Source organism: Psammomys obesus, unplaced genomic scaffold (assembly GCF_907164565.1).
Source record: "Psammomys obesus unplaced genomic scaffold, mPsaObe1.curated_primary_1811, whole genome shotgun sequence".
Classification (NCBI taxonomy): domain Eukaryota; kingdom Metazoa; phylum Chordata; class Mammalia; order Rodentia; family Muridae; genus Psammomys; species Psammomys obesus.
The window spans coordinates 472,232-485,978 of record NW_026596129.1 but is presented as its reverse complement, the minus strand read 5'-3'; the positions used below and the strand labels follow the sequence as shown (position 1 = coordinate 485,978).

Genomic DNA, 13,747 nt, shown 5'->3' with positions numbered 1-13,747 from the left:
TTGGCAAAGAAGTAAAATTGTCTTTATTTTCAGATGGGATGATTGTATATACACTATCCCAGAATAATCACCCCCAAAATAAGTGCATTTAATAAGTTCACAGAATAAATATCAGAGTTAGAAGTTAATTATATTACTATGTAAGATTGACAAATAATTAGGACATGAAGGTTTCATTTCTAATAGCATAAATACCCATTGAAACTATAAGAAAAAACTTAAAGGCATGTGAAAGCAAGGGTAGCAGCACTGAGGATCTATCCTCAGTCTGGGTGTGACAAGAGAAAAGAACAGATGCTAGGGGTCTGAGTTGTGGGTGGACACTCAAGAACCTGGAGATGTAGAGCTTTAGGAAAAAAAAAAAGTTTTTATCGTAACAAATTCCACAAGTTTAACCTGATGGTGAAATGTATGCTTTTATTACTCAAGAACAAATTGGATGTCATCAGTTCTTCACAGGGGCATGTAGTGTGACTCGTGACTCACACACAGAATCACTGTAAGCCTGGGTTGTAACCCTGGGTTACTTTTGAAGATATTTGGTTACACAAAAACTTGTTTCTTAAAATGGAACATTCTTCCCTCTTCAAATACTTTTCTTTGCTCTCAGTTTCTGCTTTCTTGGGGCTTCTTGCTGTCTTGGTACCACAAAGCTGGTCTTTCCTGAACCTTTCTACCACAACCAGTACTGTGGTCTAACAGTTAACTTGGGGCATCCACAGCCCACCTGCAGGGTATAGGAACAGCTTGCCTAGCAGGCAGTCACATGAAACTAGCTCACAGGTATCTGGCAAGGCCTACACATACCCATGCAAGATGAAAGAGGGGTCCTATTGGACTCTTGGGAGAGTTTTAGAGTGTTCACTTCTAGCTAATGGACTAATATGTAAGACACTCCTTTTTGGGGGGACAGTTTACAAGCACAATAGCTACTTTCACTTGGGACTCTAGGGAAGTTCAAAGGATGGAGTAATAGTTATGACAAGCCTGGCCTGTGGATACCTTGTTTAGTTCCCACCATGCAAACAGCCCCACTTGCTTCCACTGGGCCTGTGTAGCTAGGAGTCTTCTCTCATGTACTACCCAACAACCCCTTAGGCCATCTGCTTGCCTTGTTCCCAAATACTGGCCTGAAATGGCCTGCCATATCAGCTTTTATCAGGTTCTTTGGCCGGCCCTGTCTGTATTCAACACCCTCAGAACAAAAGGGTCCACCACCCTCTCTCCTTTGCCAGGGTGGGCCGCCACACCTGATGCCTTTCGACTACTAAGGAGGTTGCACATCATGAGAACTTCCAAACATGAGAACTTTGACATCTGAGTCTGAGAGATTTGCCTGGGTGAACAAATCAGCTCTGAAATTCGTCACTTTCTTCAGGCCCCTGCCTGTTTTCATGTTCTAAATCCAAGCCTATGGAAGAGAAAATACCACTTAGCAAGTTGGGGACAACGTCTTGTCTTCCAAATGCCCTGGTTTGAACCATGACCCCAGAATTTATAGGGCACCCTCCCTCCGCAGCTGAGGACTGAACCCCAAGGCCTTGCATTTACTCTACCACTGGGCTAAGTCCCCACCTCACCCAGTATGTTTTTTGAAGACAGGGTTTCTCTGTGTAGGTTGTAGACTGGCTGTCCTGGAACTTCCTCTGTAGACCAGGCTGACCTCAAACTCAGAGATCTACCTGCCTCTGCTTCCCAGAGTGCTGGGACTACGGGCCTGTGCCACCACCATCCAGCTCAGAGCACTCTTTGGAACTAAGGTTTTTTTTTTTTTTTTTTTTTTTGGTAGTTAGGTTTTTGAAAATAAGATTTTTATTTTTATATGTGTGTCTGAATGGGTTTTATATGCACCATCTATACACAGGTGTCTGTGGAGGGCAGAAGAGGGACTCAGATCCTCTGGGACTGGAGTTACAAGTGGTTGTGAATTACCTAATAGGGATCCTGGAAACTGAACCTAGGTCATCTGCAAATCTGCAAAAGCAGTTTATGCCTTTATCCACTGAGCAATTTCTCCAGCCCACTAGCTTTTTTTTGTTTTGTTTTTTTCTTTTTTTTATAAAATTTTTTTAAGATTATTATTTATTATGTATAAAATGTTGTTTGCATGTACACCTGCACGCCAGAAGAGGGCACCATATTTAATATTTAATTATAGATGGTTGTGAGCCACCATGTGGTTGCTGGGAATTGAACTCATGACCTCTGGAAGAGCAGCCAGTGCTCTTAACCTCTGTGCCATCTCTCCAGCCCATGTGCCCATGATTTTTTTTTTTCAAGACAGGGTTTCTCTGTGTACCTTTACCTACCCTGGGACTAGCTCTGTAGATTAAGCTGGCCTCAAACTCACAGCAACCCACCTACATCTGCCTCCCTGAAGGCTGGGATTGCAGGTGTGTGTATGCCATTGTGCCTGGCTGGCTAGTTTGTTTTTTTGAGACAGGGTCAGGGTCTCAGGTAGCTTAGCCTGAAACTGTCTATGTGGCCAAGAATGACCTTTACAGACACACTTATCCCCAGATAAGGCTTTTTTTTTTTTTTTTTTTTTCTTAAATAGCAGCTTTTCAAATAGTACCTGGAATAGAAAATTCCTGTTGGGACTTCACATTTTCTGGAAGCGGAGGAGAATGGTACTCACAGATGAAGGGAAGGTACTATTGGTGGGGAGTAAGGGATTGAGCCAGGCATCTCCTCACAGATGTTGAACAAAAGCTGGGTTGCCAACAATGACAGGGAGTGGCCTGCCTGTTCCACATTCTTGGTGAGTGGGCATCTTAATTGTGCAGCCAGAAGAAATGCTCTATTTAGGGTTGGCACCCTCGTGTTTATGCCTGTGTACCCTGGAGCTGCAGAGTATGAGCTTGTGCACCTGTGTGTATGACAGTGGTAGGAGGCTCTTCTGGGGGCCCAGTCTTTAGGAAGCTGAGCTGGAGGTATCCCCAGGTACCTGGGAAAAAGCCTGATGACAGCAGTTGCAGGCTATCCAAGACCCCCTCCTCATATAGGGCCAGCTTCTGTATCATCTTCTGTCGGGCTGGGTTGATGATGATCTGTGGTGGCTCTGATGGCAGCGATGTGGAGCTGCCCATGGATGAGCCTGGGAAGACACAGTAACTGCTAAGTGACACTCGGGCCTCCACAGTCTTCCCAGACCTCACTGCCCATGACACTGGCCACATGGCAGGATTCCCAGTGAACTAAGGCTGAAGCTGGGAGAAGTCATACAACAGACCAGGCTCCTAGACTGCTAGGACAGAGCCTAATACACTTTTGACTTCAGGCATGGGGTGGGGAGAAGGGCTAAGAAGGGAGCTCCTACTACTTCTTACTCATGTCGGGAGCAGGGCCCCCACAGTGAAGGGAAGTAAAACAGTACCAAGTCATGCTCTGTGGCTTTTTCCATAGCCCTGAGCTAAGGACACAGTGGTCCAAACATTTGGTCCTGGATCCCTCTGCTCAGAAGACATGGGTGGGGAAGAAAGTGACTATTATTAAAGGAGAGCCTTGTCCCTCCTGTGGATACATATCCCCAGAGTTACCTTCCACAGTTGTGGGCTGAATGCCTGGATCACTCCTCAAACATGATTCTCTGGTAGTGCCCTCTTGGGTACAGCTAGCCTCTCTGAAGGATGGTGGGCTTGGGCAGGAACCTGGAGTCAAGTGCCAGGAGTGCAGGGCAGCAGAGAGGCAGGGAACACTCTCATCACTCTCCACTGGCTGGTTGGGAGTTTTCTGGAGCTGGGCTGGGGATCTTCTGCTCACTACTACATGCTGCCATGGTTCACCCCCACTCTGGGCACTGCCAGTGGTAGACATGTAGGAGTTCTCCTGTGGGGAAGGGGGGCCATGGCCGGCAACCTCTGGCTCCCAAGGAGGCCCTGCCTGCAGCCCCTCTAGACTCTTGTATACCTGTGTGGAGAGAGGCTCTCAGGATGGGCAGAGCTGGGGATCCTCGCTGGGCAGGGCAGCCCTGACCTGACAGCCTGTGGTTCAACCACACAGCTGCTCCAGGTTGGCCTAGACTTGCCTGTGTTCAGGTTGCTACTACAGGCCCCATATAGCCTTAGTAATGCCAGGAAACACCAAGCAGCTGGGAAAACATTGTCCTTTTTCCTTTGTCTCATCATAAGGATTATTGAGATTCATGGCCACCAAAGCCAAGGACTCTATTCTCAACTATCAATTAGAGGTGGAAGGTAAAAGTAAAAGAATAAAGGTAGTACCCACTATAGGGTGTGATCAGAGCCCTTTCCTTCTACTTGTTACTGGGATCTGGCCCCACCCAGCAAAGCAGCAGCCCTTTACCACTTGGTCTGCAGAGCACCTCCCCAAATAGAGCCAAAGGGCAAGCAAGGAGTGTTGGGAGTTTTGCCTCTGTAAAGAGATCAAGTAAGCATTTTGTAGCTTTTGCTGTCTAGCAGAGCAAGAATGCAAGGTTTCTCACTGGCCACTATGTCTCCATTTGTAGCTGGCTTCCCCAGGGCTACCTGGGTCATGGGGGGCCTCTTCTTGGCCCGACGGTGCATGCAGCAACAAGCCAGTTGAGCTAGGGCCAGGCCCAATCGGGGTGGGCAGGGCCCAGGTCTGGAGTCCAGGTGCTTCTTATAGATGTGGGCAGCAATTGGAGCAGCCCAAGCATCCATGGCCATACCCAACTGCAGAGTAGGCTGGGTGCTTTTCAGGGCCACACCGGCCTCTTCAGCCTCATCTTCAATCAGGTCTTTCTGTAGGACAAATACTGTGAGAATGGCTCTGCTAAATCTTCCAGGCCACTGCCACTCAGTCCTATGGTCTTTCTTTCACTGGGTTCATTAAAACACTGTGTGCCCAATGCTGTCTGGGACTCTACTGATAACAGCCACAAACCAAACACTCTGGGCCTTGTTTTACAGTCCTGATATTCCATTGCAGTGGGGAAAATAGATGCCAACAAACCTATTAGTCTGTTAGCAAGGGCCATGGGGCCTGAGCAAGTGCCCCATGTTAGCAAGTGGCACTTGAGCTGGGATGTGCTAATGGATGCAGAAGGTTAAAGGAAGAAGGGATAGGTAGAGTATGGTTCAGTTTGTTCTACCATCCAGGAGAAGCAATGGGAGATGTACAAATCTGTAAGAGGTGAAGACCTAGCATTATCAAAGCATCTTCTGGGTCTAGGAATTGCTGGAATAGTGCTCATGTGTTAAAAGTCTGTTTTCTATATGGGAAACTGAGGCTCAATGAAGGGCAGGAATGTGATCCGTGGCCACTGTTAAGATGGGACTAAAACCCAGTTTTTTTTTGTTTTTGTTTTTGTCTCTGTGTGTTTGTCTGAGATGGGGTACCAATGTAAGTCAGGTTGACTTTGAGTTTACCAGGTTTTATTTTGTTTTTTGTTTTGTTTTGTTTTTGACAGAGGGTCTTGGTATGTAGCCCCAGATGGTCTACAGCAATCTTCCTGCCTCAGACTCTTGTTGGGGCCAAAAGCATGTGTTCACATGCTAAGCTTTAGGTCTCTTATTTTTTAGTCCCATCTCAGTGCACAAGAAACACAGGCATGCAGGGGTACAGGTCAGGATGGTTTGGAATTGCCCCTATAACAGCCTGCCTGTCTATCCTTGGCCCTGTCTTCTCTAAGTTTCACTGGACCCAGGGTGTCAGGAATATCCCTCTCACTGTCCCCAGCCCAAGGCAGAGAGGGACCTGTGAAGGTTCTTTTTTCCCCTTTGATGGAACCCAGGGCCTTGCACATAAGGTAATTACGCTGCCACTGGATGTAACATCCCTGACCCCAAGGCTTATGTACACAATAAAGACAGGTTCTTCTTTGAAAGGTAAAACCACTTGGGGACTCACCCACTTCCAAACAGGAGTCAACAGCAACAGTGGCAGGCTACTATGGGATACTGCAAAAGATTCCACCCTCTACGGCTGTACTTTCTGGTTGCAGCTGCCCCTTCCTCCCTCCATGCCCTACCTTAGAAGGCTCACCAGATACTTGGTCCTGGTACCTTGTGTCCTCACAGCCCTCTGACCAGCAAGGGTTTCCAATATCACCTAGAGAGGGTGGGATAGAGAGCATCACTCTAGGTCTTAGCAGGGAGAAATTATGTAGAAAAGAGGCCTGCAGCATGGGGATGGATCAGCACTGATGGGACAGCAGCCCTGGGACAGGCAGGTAAAAACCACCTCCCAGTAAGGACAGCATTATGTTATATGACTGAAACTTAACCAATTCAGAGTGGCTACATGAAGCAAAAAAGTTGCAAAATTACAAACATGATTTAGTGCAAGGGAAGAGGGGAGGTGTATGAGGCCGGGTGCGCCCTGAGGCCAAAGGTATGCTAGCTTCTCACTAGGTTTGCCTCTGATCTAAGCCTAGAATTTTCTAGGCTTTCCTGCCTTACTTATTAGTGGTCCCCCCACCCCCTTAGCCAACAGAAGGGCTGGTGGCTTACCACTCCAAAGCTGAAGGTATCGGTGTCCACAGCTAACCGACCTGTCTTGATGTATTCCTCAGGCAGGTAGGCAAGGGTACCCCGTACTGTGCAAGTCCGGGCCACAGAACTGCTCTGGCTTGGGTTGGTCCCTGCAAGGCGGCTGAAACGAGCCAGGCCAAAGTCTCCCAGCTTGGGCATCAGCCTTTCATCCAGAAGCACATTAGAACTTGGAGAAGGAAGAATGGCACCAGTTCAGGCTGGTCCTAGCGTTTTTCCATCCTCCACACCTAAGTGTTCCTGATAAGCTGGCACACTGCTTATGGAAAGTAGCTGGCACTGAATCCCCGCTGTCCGAGGGTCAGCTGTCCCAGGGCCCCTTCACATAGTTTGGCTTTTGCTCACCACTGGGGCCTATCACCAGCTTCAATTCCATACCTGCACCATGCAGGGATGCTCAGAGTCCTAAGTACTCTCAAGTCTGAGGTCCCATCCCCATATTCACAGGACTGGGCAGGAGGAATCTCACAGGGACACTCAGAACATGGCTGCTCTACAGCTCTTCTGAGTCCCTCCTCACCTCTTGATGTCTCCATGGATGAGGCTGGGGCTGTCCTGATGTAAAAACTGAATAGCCCGGGCTGTGCCCAGAAGAATGTCCAGTCGTTGAGGCCAAGAGAGTGGGGAGCAGGTCTGGGTTTGGAGAGGCAAAGATGGAAGCACAGGGGCAGCTGTTCTTTGACCTCCAACCTCCCCTCACCTGTCACTCTGTGGCTTAGAGCAAGCTAGCTACTTTACTTTCTGAGCCTCAATTTCTGTTTCTGGAAAATGAGGAGCAGGACTGTCCATGATCTGATTCATGAGGAAGTGGTAACTAAAGCTATTCTAAAGGTTTTGGCAAGCACTCTATAGCTGGGATAATTGCAAGGGAACATTTCTCAGGACTCAAGACAGAATGTGATGGGCTCGGGTTTACCTGACTACACAGAAAGTGCTGATGCCCTTCTCCCTCCCCTCCCCCAAAACAGCTTGAGAGGGAAGCTCTTATCTTGTATATGTAGTGGCTTGTGAGTATGACTCTCAGGCATGGCTTAATCTTGGGTTCAGTTGTACAGCCTGTCTCCAGTGGTCCCCATTCCTCAAGAGTTACGTGGTCTAAATCCTTTATCTACTCTGCTTGCAAAGGCAATAACCCCCCTTCTTTAGAGGAATGGCCTGGGGCCAGAGGTATATGCCTATAATTCTAGCACAGAGCAGGCCGAGGCAGGAGAATTGCCAGTTTGAGGCCAGCCTGGGTAGTGAGGCATTGCCTCAAAGAAGCAAATAAAAAGGGAGTTTGAGGAACCAGGAGCCCAAGTCCTGCCTGACACAGGCTAAGGGGTGATGCCATTAAAGGTTCCAGACTAGGTGGGACTACCTGAAGGTGCAGTCGATCCTCCAAGGACCCATTGGGCAGGAAGCCATAAACAAGGCAGTAGAAGCCACTCTCTGCACAGTAGCCAGCAAAGTCCACGATATTTGGGTGATGAAACCTGTTACAAAGAGTGGACTCTGAGTTCTAAAGTTCTCTGAGCTCCACTACCTTTTATCAAGCTGGGTGGGCAGCCATTGATGTACCCTCACCTGGGCCTGGCAAGGCCTGGAGGGCACAAGGGAGCCAGGGCTTGTGTTGTGCAGTCTTAAAGATTGACAAGGCCCCGGTATGGCTCTCTTTGTGCCCCTAGACAGGAGGGACTCCCAAAACTCACCTTGACAGCTGTTCCACCTCAGTTAAGAAGCTCTGTTTCACCACAGTCCACTCTAGATCAGCCTCCTGCAGCCCCAGACATGGTGGGGGAAGAGGCAGGGAAAGTAGGCAGCATGAGCCAAGCTTGCCAGCTGTTTCCAGGCCCTTAACAATGGTAGGCTTGGGATCCTTGAACTGGAATCAGAGGACTGAAGGAATTGCTTGGGGAGGTGGGAGTCAGGTGACTGCAGAAGTCAGGGCTGATGGAGGGAGGAACCGGACAAACAAGGACTGATGGATTGTTTTCCAGGTGGCTACCCACCCTGTTACACCTACCTCCTTCAGTCTCTTCACAGCATATGTGGTATTTCTCATTACTGCTCGGTACACACACCCAAAACCACCCTCTCCAATCCTGAGCTCTTCAGAGAAGTTGCAGGTGCCTTGGGAAATCTCACAGAGGGGCCAGCAAAATGGGGAGGGATGGACTCTTTGGAGCTCAGACACTGGGCTCTCTGGGCTTGGCTGCTGGAAGAGATCACAGAGTAGGTGAGGATCCTGTGTATTCTCCTTGGTCCAGGCTGATAGCTCCCCTCAACGCTGGTTGTCTCTCACATAACCTGGCTGGGCTGATTTGGGCTCTGTGATAGACCAAAAGCTAAGTTTCTTTCTCCTTGCCTGGAAATTTCCCTGGGGCTTAAGGCACACCTACCTTGGTAGAAGAAGGGACTGAAGATTGCAGTGGTGGCCCGAAGGAAGCAGGGCTTGGAATGGGGAGCTCTGATTTGGAATGGGTCTTGGAGCCTGGAAAAGCTTTATAAAGATGGCAGTGAGAGGCAGACAGACCAGCAGTATTCTACAGCCATGTCAACAGTCACGGTGGCCTTTTCCTCTGGCCTATCAAGCCCAACACCCAGGCTCTTTTTACCTGGGGAGAGGAAGGTGGAGGCAGAGGACTGTAATTTCCGGGGACTCCAGTCCTCAGCCTCGGAGACTGGAGAGATGCTCCTGGGCCTTGGAGCAGCGGTGCTTGGGGGCTGAACTGGGGCAGGGGGGTGCCCTAGGACAAGGAAGGAAAGGAGGGTTGTGACTCAGGTCTGTCCATCTCTATCTGTTTGTGTGTGTCCCGTATGGTCCCCTATCTCAGAGGCTCTGTACTGGTCACCTCTCTCGGGTTCCCATCCCTAGGTCCCTGGGGCTACACTTGCTCACAGGCTGTAATGATGTCCCGAGCTCGCAGCAGCTGCAGGTGCGTGAGGATGTGAACGAGGTCAGCCACTCGTGCGTTGCGGTTGATCCAGGGCCACAGGACGCTGGCCGTGCGCTGCTCCGAGCGCTCGCACAGCCGCAGCTCTGTCTGATCGCGCACGATCAAGGCCGCTGTGGGATGGAGAATGTCAAGCTTCAGGTCTAGAAGCCCCGGTCACCCGCCCCACGCCGGCCTGCCGTCACCCACCAAACTGGCACCAGTCGGCGGGCTCCAAGGCGTCCATCACTTTGTAGAAACGGCACATAACCCAGGGTGGCACCTCGTACAAGAAGTGCTGGGCGCCCGGAACTGCAGGCTCCCCGGGCCCCAGACCCCCGGCCATGGCCGCCGCCGCCGGACCGAGGCCTCTTGGGGCCTCGGCGAGCGCGGGCCTTAGCCGGCCGGGTCCGCAGACACTGACTCACTTCCCCTTCAACCCTGCCTCGTGCGACGCCCGGCAGGGCGGAAGAGGCGGCGCTCGGGCCTGACGCCATCTTGCCCTCCGCGGCCTTCGGCCACACGGGGGCGTCCCGTGCCGCCCACGACCCAGGGAAGGAGCTCTGCTAGGCAGGAGGGCATCCGTCATGGGAGAACAGAGGACAGAGAACAGAGGATCCTACACGGAGCGTGGTCTTCCAGCAAAGGAAACCATCTAAATAGAGCTGAGCAGGATGAAGACAAAGGGCATAGGAAAAACAATGCTCTATAAAGGCAGTTTATGCCAAGTCTGGTTAAAGCCACAGAGAGGCTCCCTTTGGCCGTATTTGTAGTGCACTGGAGCCAGCCGAATTGTTGCTAGGACAAGGTCAAATGTGGGCCACAAAGTGGCCCTCTGGTTGACTCTAGTCATCTGATGGTAAGGATGGATACCCAGAGAAGGGCCTGGAAGATTGTACAACACATAGCTGTGTGTGCTAGATCCCCATGCCTCACCCCTGCCTCCAGGAACCTGCCAGCAGCTGGGCCAGCAAGTGTAGATCTTCACAGAATCTGCCTGTGCAGGATCCTCACTAGCTTGCCAACCCACACATTTATGTCTCTTAACAGGCCTTGCTCTGTCATCATATGCATCATATTCAGCTCTTGCTGTCCCTTTCCTTTTTCTGTCACACTTTTAGTTTACACTTCTCCCCACGAGGACGCTAGGGTCTAGCAGCTTCTCCTAACCTTCACTAGAGCAGTTGTCAGTGACACCACCTATTGTGACCTCTTAGCCACATGAGTGTCTCTTGCCCACTCATCTAATGTTCTCCATTCACGGGTTTCTTTGGCTTTTTGGGCTCTCAATGAGCCACATCTCAGTGCATGCTACTTGCTCACTATACTCTCTAAAGTCCTCTTCCCATGAGCTCACTACTCTTAGCATCAGCCATTACCACTTACCTGCATGAACTTTATGGCTCTGATAAGGCTTACCGCTCAGGTGGTTTTCCTCAGGCACAAATCACCAAATCACTTTCTTAAGGAAGACCTTCTTCAAGTTCCCAAAGCTTTCCCATTGAGTCCCAGCTCTTTACAGATGTTTGGAAGATGGCATAGCCAGCCTCTACCCACTCACCTGAACTTGAAGCCATAAAGAACTCTTCAGATGTTGGGCTTGGTGGTGCACCCCTTTAATTCCAGCACTCAGGAAACAAAGGCAAGTGGATCTTTGAATTTGAGGTTAGTCTGGTCTAAATAGTGAGTTCCAGGTCAGCTAGGAATACAAAGTGAGACCCTGCCACAAAAAGACCAAGACCAAACCCAGGAAAAAAAAAACAAAAAAAAACCCAAAACAAACCTCCTTAGTTACTTCTCATTTTGCTTTGACGTTGAGTTTGCACATACCCCTGCTGTTGCCCTTCCCAACAAGACAGCATAAACAGGTGCGTGGAAAGCTTCCTTAAATCGCACCTAATTCTTTTCTTGGACACATCTTGAGCTTGCTGGAGTTCCGTCCCTCTAAACTTTTCTAATGTCCCACTGCCCAAGGAAGAGCCACAGGCAGTAATCTGGCCTTCCTTACTTCTTTATTTCTCCAGCTGAAGAGCATGCAACAACTTTCTTCTGACCACAGTTTCCCCAACAGACCATTTTGTCATACCAATCCTAACTGGAAAGGTTTCCCTTTTATTAGCCTGTCCTCCTAAGGAACTAGTAGTATGTTTCCAGAAAGGTCTTCCCAAGGCCCATGGCTGGCTCCTACTGGGGCCTCATATCTGAAGCCACAGTTATTGTGGCCACTTGAAATATGAGTTCAAACTAGGGGTGGTGTGTTGCATGCCTATAATCCCAGCACTCCAGTGGCAGACGCAGGAAGATCAGTAAAAGTTCAAGGCTAGCTTGGTCCAGCCAGAGCTACACACTGAGACCTTATCATACATAAAACGAAGCTTGGCATGGGGCTCATACCTGTAATTCTAGCACTTGGGAGACTGAATCAGATCGCCCTACACACTCAGTTCCTGGAGTAGAAGTCAGAACCTACCTAAAAGCAAAACAACCCCACAGGTCAAACCACTGAGCTTCCAGTGGGTTCTCATAGGTCAGTTTTTACCAAGATGTGCCAACTCCAGCATCCAAAATTATTGTTTGCATATATGCTAAACTCTATGGGCAAGGATTTGGTCCCTTTTATGTACTGGGGACTATCAGTATCTGGCACAAACCTGGTACACAGTAGATGCTCCATGTTACTGGTTGAATCTTCAACCCTTTCATTTAACATTTGAAGCCAGGACTTCAAGGCAGCTTCTAATAGGTATGCCCATAATTACATGTGACACACCATTATCCTCTCAAGCCCAGATCAGCCTAAGGAGGACAGATGTACCGAGTGGGTGGGTGCAGAAGGCTCATATTCTTACAGGAAGCCAGTGACACAAGGGCTCCCTTTGGGCAGTTCCTCAGCATGCCCTAGTTTGGTCAGGAAGGCACATTAGCCACTCACAGAAGTCATGCAGAAGGTCTTAGGTGCTATGGGTCACAGGGGACAGAGTTGGGGAGAAAGGTATTAAAAAACACCAGGGTACACCAGGACCTCGTAGCTACCCCTGCTACACTGGTCAGGAGAGGGACATCTGTCTTAGGCCTTCCTGTCACATGCTGGTGCAATGTGCCTGAAAAGCACACTGAGCACACTGAGAATACCAGGGAGGCCAGTATATGAGACAGGCTTCCCTTTCCTCCTACACCAGTCATGAGAGAGGCTACTGGGATTCAGGGACAGCTGGATCAAACACACCGTGCTGTCAAATGAACTGGAGGGGTATTGCTGACTTATAATGAAAGCCCAGACCTTGAGTCACTTTCACAGAGAGATTTATCGAGAATGCTAACAGCACAGGATACAGTACTTCCCAACAAAAGGTGCAAACGCATCACTTAGAAAGGCATGCTGAGTATTCTTTGCTTTCACATGTATTAAAAAACTTACAAAAATAAAATGAAACCGCGTGCTGCCCATCTTTTCAAATAGTAAAAGAACCTTATGAAAAACCACTTGATTTTACAACAAAAGACACAAACGGACATTTTTATGTAAATTTATAAGGCAAACTCTTTATATAATAAATAGGTTACAGGGGTTCAGTGGGGTGTGTTTTTGAAACGTATACAGGTACATTCAGACAGGTTTACTGAAATGGTACAAATTTCCTTAATAAATTGCCTTTTGTTTTTAAATATATCAGTGCTTTCAGTCATTTGGCTATACACAAAGAACCTTGTTTTGAACACTACAAAAAAAGCAATCAATATTTTGTTTTTAAAACGACCTACTTATTTTCTAAAGTAATTGTCCCAAAACACAAAAACTGAAGGTGAATGCGACAGAGGGCTTTTCAAGACCCCTCCAGCTATGTCTGTCATGGATATCTCTTTCTGTCCTGTGTGCCTGCTCCCAACCTCAGATGGGCTTTTGAGCTGGTGCCAAATACAGGGTAGCCCGTCAACTGCCTGCACTGCCCTACAGATCTTGCCCTTCAGGCTGGCAGAGTGGAGCACAACATGGATCTAGGAGGGGCATGCACCCTGTCTTGTTCTTCCAGCTACCACTTGGCCAACTGGTCACTACAGGCAGCACTTTCCTCACATGAGGCTCCAAGGTCTGTTCCTCTTACATGAGCCTGGAACAATCTGTAATGAGGATAACACTTACTGAAGATGTTTGCCATAGAAAGAGAAGGTAGTAGCTCACGCCCAGATTTTGTTGGGAATCAGATGACATCAAAGGATAGAACTCTCGGCCATCATTTTATTCCCCAGGCATGGTGGGGAGATATCAGATTAGTACTATGCACTAGAGGATAGCATGGAGTGTGACACAAGTGTCCTGACTGGTCATGTCCTTGAAATGTGCCTTGGAGAAAATAACACCCA

The 13,747-nt window shown here is 48.9% G+C and overlaps 1 protein-coding gene across 3 annotated transcripts; it reads right to left on the bottom strand.

The window, feature by feature from the left end:
- Positions 1-390: 390 nt before the first annotated feature.
- Irak1 (interleukin 1 receptor associated kinase 1) lies at positions 391-9,822 on the bottom strand. 3 transcript variants are annotated; one of them, XM_055591797.1, is made up of 14 exons: positions 9,596-9,822; positions 9,352-9,519; positions 9,068-9,199; positions 8,852-8,952; positions 8,476-8,667; positions 8,162-8,226; positions 7,831-7,945; positions 6,994-7,106; positions 6,435-6,642; positions 5,968-6,033; positions 4,488-4,724; positions 3,540-3,909; positions 2,948-3,097; positions 391-1,411 (listed from the first exon to the last, which is right to left on the bottom strand). In XM_055591797.1, the coding sequence occupies exons 1-14, from the start codon at positions 9,729-9,731 to the stop codon at positions 1,350-1,352; spliced, it is 2,115 nt and encodes a 704-aa protein (XP_055447772.1). In that variant the 5' UTR covers positions 9,732-9,822; the 3' UTR covers positions 391-1,349. The 3 variants fall into 3 exon arrangements, with proteins under 3 accessions (XP_055447772.1, XP_055447773.1, XP_055447774.1); XM_055591798.1 differs by having other exon boundaries at positions 8,476-8,664; XM_055591799.1 differs by having other exon boundaries at positions 3,540-3,828; positions 8,476-8,664.
- Between the last annotated feature and the right edge of the window lie 3,925 nt (positions 9,823-13,747).

Coding starts and splice junctions, on each gene's coding strand:
- Irak1 (XM_055591797.1), bottom strand. CDS start 9,731: ATGGCCGGGGGTCTGGGGCCCGGGGAGCCTGCAGTTCCGGGCGCCCAG. Junction 9,520..9,595: donor CGCCGACTGGTGCCAGTTTG/GTGGGTGACGGC, acceptor TCCATCCCACAG/CGGCCTTGATCGTGCGCGAT. Junction 7,946..8,161: donor GAGGTGGAACAGCTGTCAAG/GTGAGTTTTGGG, acceptor TCTTTGTAACAG/GTTTCATCACCCAAATATCG.